Consider the following 9,307-nt stretch of genomic DNA (forward strand, 5'->3'; position numbering starts at 1 on the left):
ATATATTGGTTTGGTTCAGCTATATGATTATTAAAGATGCTTAGCCATGCTTAGAAACAATAGCTCATTAATGGGGTTAATCATGTTTCACTATCACTTATTGTTATACTCTTAATGATAGCTCACGATGGTCAATCGTGTTATAATAATTATTTTGATAATTAAAATCTGATTAATGATGGGTTGTAAGCACATGGTTTTGATGGTCGTGCTCTTGACAATTAAGGATCGGTTCGTGAGCTACTGTTGTGAAACATTAACCGTGACTAAATGGCTAGTTCAAGTTGTGTTTAAACATCGACTTAACCTAAAACATCATTTAACCATACACATAATCAAATTTGCCACTACTTGTGTGAAAATAGTTGATAAATATTTATATATACATGACATAATAAATCAATTAATTCAAAAATTTCAAGTTATTCAAATGAAGTTCTCGAATATGACGAAAAGAAACAAGGGTGTTGCCATCCAGGCCTCTACCCTCATCAAAATATTCCATGTAGTCATCTCAAATTAAAAATATATATTCTCATTGCTTTGAACCCTCCTTGTAGTCATCTCAAATTAAAAAAATCTATTCTCATTGCTTTGAACCCCACAAGTCACCACTTTGGTCGATTTGATCTTGCGAATGTACCACACAAGTCCAGTGATACCAACGGCTGCTGAGATTGAGAACACAGCGCTTGCTGAAAAAAAAAATGACTGAAATCATTTTTGAAATCTCACTGTTTTATCCAAAGAAAATGTAGTAATCTTATTAATTCAATTCGGATCAAGATTGTATTTTAAGATGTGGTGCTCACCGGCAACAACTCCAGCTGATGAATGATACCTTGAGGCAGGACCATCTGCACATAAAAAGATCATACTGACATTAACTGCCTCTGAAATATTTTTTTTCTAAAGACAATGAAAGTAACTTTCAGTATTTGTATCACCTATCGATACGTATACCCATTAATTGCGAGCAATTACTCCCTCCGTCGTTTTTTAATATATGACATTATTGACTTTTGTTACAATTTTGACTATTTCGTCTTATTAAAAATTATATGCAAATCTTAAAAAATATAAATATTGTTTAAATTAAGCCAAAAAAATTTAACATAATATATAAAGTCAATGATCACATATGTTAAAAAACAGAGGTAGTATATGATACTCCCTCCATTCCAAAATATAAGGCATAACTACCCTTAACCCAAAGAACAAGAAATAATTATTATCATCTTTTAGTTTGGATTATTCTAATAAATATAATGCATGCATCCAATAGAATTAGATAACATGAGAGTGGAGGATTTAAAAAAGTAATAATTTAATAGAAAAGATGCTATAGTTAATTGCATGCTTGTATACATGCCTTATAATATTATAGAACATAAAAGTGGTTGTGTCTTATATTATGGAATGGAGAGAGTATAATTTAGGGATTTCTTTCTCTCCAAAGAAATATGAGGGACATAATCCGTAAGAGATCCAACATCATCGTTCATAAATTTCACCATCTTTATCACTTCATGCTACAACCAGTACTAACGGCTGATCACGGTGGCAACTGGAAACATGGAGGAACAAATTTAGAACTTGTTTTAGAACACAAATATAGTTTTTTAGTTATGCATCGTTTTCTGTAGAAATTTAAATTTGTGGTTATTTTTGGGTTGCTGAAGAAATTTAAATTTGTATTCATTATAGTTCCTTTTGCAAATTAGATTAAGATTAGATAAAATATATTATCCAGCAGTCAAGCCCCCCTATTTTTCTTTATTTACACGACCCAATATTCTCAATTTCAACCTGAATTATTTAAGAAAAGCTTTTTGGCCAAAAGCCAAACCGTCCTAGGCCAGATTGAAACAGTTTATTAACAGTATTATCATAGTAAAATTATCTACACAGTTATATATAAAATTAAATATATTGATATATGAACTTAAAATAGCTTAGAATAAGATCTAAATAATACAATAGAAGAACCGAGATAGTTAAAAGAACACAAATCAACTTATTTTGGAACAAATTTTAAACTCATCAACTATTTTTGGACATAAGTAGTACTATTTTGATTTTAGCACTTTAATTTTCCTTGTTCTCGCCTTTTGCCTCACCAAAATTTCCTGATTGATCATTGCAATTGTTAATTACTACCTATTGTTGACTTATACACGTGTTTGGTTCAACCCAAATTTTCGAAACAAAGGCAGAAGTTCAACCCAAATTTTCGAAACAAAGGCAGAAGCTCTGCCTCCCTTTTTTCATTGACTAGAAAAATGGCCCGTGCGTTGCAATAGCTGAAGATTTTTTTAAAAAAAATATGAAATTAAATTTTTAAAAATACAGAAAACCTAAACCCGAATACTATTTGGAAAAAAATAGTAGTAGCAGAGAAAAAGATACGACAGCAGTAGTTCCACAGTGACGCATGGACATTCTCTATTCTGCTCTAGTTCTCCCCACCAGCCTGGACCAAGTCATAATCTATGCTCTTTCTTCGGTTGGAAGAAGCACATGTTCATAATAAAGAGCGCATCAAGAGAGCAGCGAGGGAGCAGACCAGGCCAACCGAATGGGTGTCCCTCACCCAATCTCAAGCAGGCAACAAAGACACGCTCGGGGGCAAGCGACAACTGCTGGCAACCCGCGTGGAGCAGCAGAGCTATCGAGGGACCACAGGGCACAAGAGGCCGCCACTTTCCCTTACGCGGCGACGGCAGGAAGCCGGCATCTTGAGCACAGAGATCAGGGGACGATGCCAGACATGCGGATGATGTCGGAGAGGAGTTGGTGCGGGGGTGCAGGGGGCAAGGCCCCATCGGCGAGGCTAGCGGATAGTTGCGGGGCAGTACCAGTAGCCTAACGATGACTCTTGGCCTACGCAAAGGTTGGGGAAGAGTGGAGGAGGGGCCGGCTGTTGAGAACAAATCTGTGCTCGGCAGATGGTGCCAGATCCGTGTTGGCGTGAGAGTCCTACTTAGTTTCAGTGCAGGTCCAAAATATTGATGAGATGCAAATCGTGCTGGTCAGTTTGATCCTGTAACTGGCAAAATAAATAAATATGTTGATCACCAAAGAGCCGATCGGCTAACGAGCCAATGTCGATACCAGCTGATGTCGATAGGGTTTTGAGCAATCGACTGTACATGTCATCGGCTGGTGTCCTGATTTCATCACATCCAAATGATCAGATAAACGGTGAAACATTTGTTCCGATAGGCTATATTCAACTTGTATGTAATCCTCATAAGCCGATGCAACATCTAGATAACTCATCGGCTAAAACCTCGATAAAACCCTTATTGGCAATCAATAAGCAGGCTAGAGATTATGGTTCTAAGCACGACTTAGTAGATCAAACTTAACTGATGCAACACTAAGTAGGAAAACAAACATAATATATAGACAATCAAGCATTTGACTGGTTTCTAAGCCAACAATGTAATCTAGCCAATATCGACAAAACCCTAGATGGAGATTGGTCGATGCAAGTAGAAAACACTGTCAATCTATCTTATATAATGCATACGACAACTCGACGTCTTACATGGACAAGATTAGAGTGTCGAAGCGATGGAAGCACTAGTCGCAACAATGCAAGCTGCCATAACAAGCCTTACTCCTCGTCGGAGATCGAAGCCGATGCTGCCCAACTTGAAACAAGAACTCGTCGAATGTAAAAGGGTGGCGATGCGCCGAAAGTAGATTGTGTTGATCTATGGAGATAGGATACAGGGACAACAGGTGTACATATTTATACCCATGGGTAGATACTAGTCCTTATTGGACACGATACAAACTTTCCTAAAGATAAAAAGAAAAACATAAAGTCCTTATCGGACACTAAACACACTTTCCTATAGATAGAAGGAAATTACTAAATCCTGCCTAATTAATAGATAGAATTAAGCCGTCATGCCATAGTCTTCATGTTTCCTTTTGGATAAGTTTCTTCTGGATAAGTTTCCATTGGTTGATTGTGCTCTTTCCTTAACCAAATTCACTAAAGAATCTTACCAAATTTTGGCATTAACCGGGCAGGATAAGTCCCTCTGTATGCTGGCGGTGGAGAGTGTGTCATGGCGGCGGGGCCGACCGACGCTAGCGCTAGGTGGCGGTAGCATGGTGGGAGGGGTCAGCGTAAGGAGCTTGGTGAAGATGACCTAAGCGGAGGAAGTTGAGCTGGAGGAACCAATGCCCCTAGCGGCGGCCATCTGTTAACAACGGAATGTTGCATCAGACTCGGAACGATAGAAGCAAGATCGAAGCGGATTTGGTGCCCAAGTCGAGTTGGTTTCAAAGTCGGACAGCGCATCAGCTGGCATCATATCGGCTGGAAATAGAGTACATGTTTGATTTGGCCGATATAGCAAGTGGCCGATACAATAAGGCTTCGGCTCCGTGTGGTCCTAATTTGGAATAACCGCCATTGCCAATTAGAGATAGATCTCAATAAAGACAATTGTATCTATTAATTAGGGTATTTTTGTTGGTTTTTGTTAGAGATATGGTAAGAGATCGTCGTATGGTCTTGTTTGTATTTTATCTTTAGAAAATTTTGAGTCGTGTCCATAATGGACTAAGTTTGTACTCGGTGTATAAATATAGACCCCGGATCCTTGTAATAGAGGACAAAAAAATCCATTACAACTTCGGCACATTGCCACCCTTTTGTTCTTCTTTTCGGAGAGTTCTCTCGACAAGAGGTAACTTGTCTCGATGACTTATGCTATCGGGGATTACATCTGGATTTCATCTGTCTGTTTCGAACCAGGATGATAACTAAATAACACGTGATTTGTGATTTTCAGCGGAACTGCTCGCTATCGGGCAACCAGCGCGGCGGGAGCAAAATCGGGCGATCAACCCCCTCCCTCCCCCCGCCCCCCCGTCGACGCGCATGCCCCCCTAGGCCCCACCATTTGTCCTGCCTCCACTTGCCACGTGTCCCTACCAAACATGTTTCACCTAGTATACTCGCAATGTTTCACTATGTATAGATCTAATGTTGCAGTGAATTAAAATATTCTTTTGCAACAAATCACCCACATATTTTGGAAACCCTCTATTACGGGAATTCGTTTCATTTTTTGTTCCACAAAAAAATGTTTCACCTAGTGTACTCACAATGTTTCACTATGTATAGATCTAATATTACAGTGAACGAAACATTCTTTTGCAACAAATCACTCACATATTTTAGAAACCCTCTATTAAGGGAATTCGTTTTATTTTTTTGTTCCACCAACGATGTTTCACGTAGTGTACTTATAATGTTTCACTATATATGGATCAAATGTTGCAGTGAACTGAAACATTCTTTCGCTATTTGTTGAAACATTGTTTTTATATAAGGTGAAACAACGTCCGATTTAAACGATTGAAACATTTTCGATCTACTCAGTGAAACAATTCCGATATACCTGGTGGAACATCGTGCAACATTTAAAAATAATTCAATAATAAGCTAAAAAAAATTTTCATCGGAATAGATCTATGTGTGGTCTTGTTTTAAAGATTTAATTGCAATGAATTTAATGGTGCAATCGGATCATGATTTGGATAAATAATTTACGAGAAAAAATAGTTTAAAGTGTTTTTGCATGCTGCATGACACTGACAAAATGCTGACGGCAGCGCCCGATTTTACCCCCTCCCTATAGGGCCGCCGACCAGGTGTCGCCTCCGATTTTCTGTCGTAACATATTCGTTTTTTAATCGATATAACGTGCGCGATCCATTTTTCTGTTCTTTCCATTTGCTGCTTGCTGCCTGCCGGCTGGTCTTTGCTTGCTGCTGCCCTGCCTCCTCCTACTGCCTGTACTTGGCTGCTCTCCTTGCCCTTGACAGACAGCTTCCGCCGCCCGGATGGCCGGATGCCCTGCTGCTGCCGCTTCCTGCACTGCTGCTGCCGCCTGTAGCAGCTGTGCTCGGGTGCCCTGACTCCGCGACCTTTGACTGCTCCGCATCCCCCTGCCGATGGGTGCCTCGGGACGAGCCCCCAGCGGCCGGCGCCCTTCTGCGGCTCCACCCCCTCCCACGCACAAAGACGTACGGAGTTGGAGAATTTTGGAGGACACAGGTTTTGGGTGGACTGGAAGGACAGGAGGAGGAAAGAAGGCCAGAAATTCGAGTCGATTTCCAATTCGCGGTGGCGCGGGGTGGCGTTTGCTCACGGTGGCTATCGGCGGCAGCGGACGTATGGGATGAAGGAAAAGCGAACAGAGTTCTGTCGAGCAGATTTCTCTCGGGCTGGATTTGACCGAAGAAGGAAACTCAAAATACAAAAATACCCCCACGCAAAAAGATGGAAGACAATTTTACCCTTTTCAATTTATACTCTAAATTAATCTAAAGAAACATTAGATGAATCTACACCAATAGATCGTTTATACTGCCAGTATATACTTGCAGTATAGTGTACCGTAAAAATCCTCTACTTTTAATGTTGTTCACTTTACCCCGATTAAGTTTTAGCTGGTTTGATGCTATGTTAGACTCCAAATGTGCAAATATCCATGTTTGAGGGGGAGAGAGATGGGGTCCCACATATCCGTGTCACTCACTCACTCTATCTTCTTCCTCCCCATCTGTCACCACCCCTGCCCCTTTCCTAGGCTGTTGGGGACTCGGAGAGGAGCTCAAGCTCCACCGCCGCTGTGAGCCCCCTACTCACCTCTGTGCTTGATCCATGTGTTTATAATGAAGATACACGTGGGTATTGGGTTTATGACTTAGTGCAAATGTAGTAGTTAGTGGTACTGGACTACCAACAAACTAGAATTGGGAGCCGTATTTGCAATAGCAGCAACCGATGGTGTAGTTGGTGTGGGAGCAGGCTTTTGCACTAACCCTATTCTTCATGCTAGCTCCGTACGTTGTCGCCTCTACGTTACCTCTGTCTCAGCAACCACTAGGCAAGTTGGAGATGACAGCGCTCGCTGAGCCACTGAGGACTGTGGTCGAACCCATGGCTGGGTGTGCTGGAGGTGGTGGTCGCCTGGTCGGCGGTTGCTGAGTGGCCGGCGTGCATATAGAGAGGAGGGGAGAGGAACAGAGAAAAGAGTGGTAGAACTGGCATATGGGCCCAACGATTTTCAATTTAAGTTTGCTGACTGGATAACCATGTAGGCGTCGTATAGGCTAAAACCACCTATTGAAGGTGTAAACTAAATGGTTTTAGGAGTTAGGGTGTTAGATGTCAGATTTTAAAGCTGAGCGGTGTATTTTACGCAAACACAATAGGTAAGAGGGGTAAAATGTACTTACCCCTTCTGTTGAGAATTTTGGATTTATTTTGTTCATGGCCAGCTACTTTCTGAATTTGCGAGCCCACCATTCAAAATTTCATTTTCGTTCATAAGAAACTCAATCCGTTACAGGTTCCATCTAAACGCTCTAAAGGAGGTGGTTTACATGGGGAAACCAAACAAATCACGAAGCAAATGGATATAAGGGCAGTCCCAACCCTCCACCTAGGATGGTTTTTATGGCATTAACTATATTGCCATGTAGGACTTTTAGCTTATGTGGTACTATATTAATTAAGAGAGAGTGAAGAGAGAAAGAAACTGGGTCTCATGCAAGACCCAGCTTCGACCCAGCTTAACACGAGAACCTATGCACTAGACACTATCAAGTTTTGCATTGTGAGAGAACAGTGTCTTCATAATAGATGAATAATAAATATGATTGGTAGAGAAGAGAGATAATGTATTTATTAATGACCCACTTTAAGAAATTATGGGTTGTGGAGTCTAGTTTCTATTGTGATGCTTTATTGACATGGCACCATAGACACTGTTTATAGATATTATGGATTGGGACTGCCATAATGTAATCACTTGTTGCAATCATTTTCATGACCATTACGGTTACCATGTTCCAACCAAAAAGCACCATAGTGTAACTGCTAATTGTTTGGCCTATAAATACTGATTGAATAGGGGAGAACTTGGCGAGCGCACCTGCACAGTCCGTGGTGGAGTTCCTAGCGTCGTTGCAGATGCAGACGAAGTCCCTCGTCACCGGGTCGAATCCGCACGTGCCCCCCGCACCGCGCCGCCGGTCCTCGCACTGTAGGCACCGCGTCGTGACGGGGATCTCGAAGTCCACCCGCACACCGTACGCCGGCACCTGGTCGTAGGGCGGGAACTTGTCCCCGACCGCGCGCCAGTATACGCTCGTGTACGACTCGCAGTGCCGCAGCATCAGCCGCAGCGACTCCGCCGCCCGCGGCCGGTACGCGCAGCAGCTCATGTTGTTCTCCTCCAGCGCGCCCCGGCAACCCGGCAGGTTCCGGCAAAGGTACCCCGCGCTGTCGCACGTCGAGTCGCACCGCTCAGGGTACCGGTCGCAAACCGCCGGCCGCGGCTCCACGATCACGCGCTCCTCGTCGCAGTCGAAGAAGAGGTAGTCGTTCCTCGGCGACAACGAGAAGCGGGTGCTGGTGTCCAGGCTGAAGGGCGCGGCACGGACGGAGGTGAAGGGCCGCTCGCACGTCCACATGGAAGGGTCCGTCACCACGAGGTGCGGGTCCGCGTAGTCGGCGCCGACGACTGGGTACGTGCCCGACGGCGTGCGGAGGCGGAGCGTGGCGTTGTCGGCGCAGGTCAGCATGTTGCGGTAGTATGGGCTGCCGCACCCGTCGTCGATGCTCAGCGGGTAGCGCACCGGGATGCCTCCGCAGCTGTCGCGGCAGAGCCCACCGGCGGCGGGGCCACCCAACATCGGCACAACTACAAGGATCGCTAAGAAATGGAGATGGAGATGAATCTCCATTGGTTTGTTGAGTGGTACTGGTGCAATGCAACTGCAGCAAGGGAACTAGGGAAGTGACTGATCGATAGCTTGTTGCATGTTATGCGAGAACCAATTAAAGACAAATAAGTAAATTAAGGAGTGAGGGCCATGTAGCTTATGGTTAGGCCACTGCTTTTGCACTTTGGGTTTGGAGCTTTAAGGCTTTGGGCTTTCACTTTGCTCGGGTTAGTGTTAATACATTTGCCGGAATCTAATACTGTTGTCGTGTCTATGACTCTATGGTCGGCAACGTACCACCGAAGCAAAGAATAGCGCAACAACTTGGCTTACTTTCATGGCGAATCATATCTCCAGCAAGAAGACAATGATTTTGTCTACATGTCTTTATGTCTTTTGCCCTATTGATCCACTGTGCAGCCTTCAGCAGAGTCCGACGTTAGAATGGTGCTTAGCGCTTCTGCAAATGAGCACGCGAGAATGTGACCACATCAGAAGAGGGGGAAGAGGAGAATTAATGTTAGGGACAGATCCTTTCTTC

General features: G+C 43.3%; 1 protein-coding gene across 2 annotated transcripts; it reads right to left on the reverse strand.

The window, feature by feature from the left end:
* Positions 1-362: 362 nt before the first annotated feature.
* Positions 363-8,990, reverse strand: LOC127775902 (uncharacterized). Of its 2 annotated transcripts, XM_052302213.1 has the most exons (3): positions 7,974-8,984; positions 813-857; positions 363-695 (listed from the first exon to the last, which is right to left on the reverse strand). In XM_052302213.1, exons 1-3 carry the CDS (start codon positions 8,785-8,787, stop codon positions 571-573), a joined length of 984 nt encoding a protein of 327 aa, XP_052158173.1. In that variant the 5' UTR covers positions 8,788-8,984; the 3' UTR covers positions 363-570. The 2 variants fall into 2 exon arrangements, with proteins under 2 accessions (XP_052158173.1, XP_052158174.1); XM_052302214.1 differs by lacking the exons at positions 363-695; positions 813-857 and adding an exon at positions 2,473-4,220 and having other exon boundaries at positions 7,974-8,990.
* Positions 8,991-9,307: the final 317 nt, after the last annotated feature.

Source organism: Oryza glaberrima, chromosome 6 (genome assembly GCF_000147395.1).
Source record: "Oryza glaberrima chromosome 6, OglaRS2, whole genome shotgun sequence".
In the NCBI taxonomy this organism is placed as follows: Eukaryota; Viridiplantae; Streptophyta; class Magnoliopsida; order Poales; family Poaceae; genus Oryza; species Oryza glaberrima.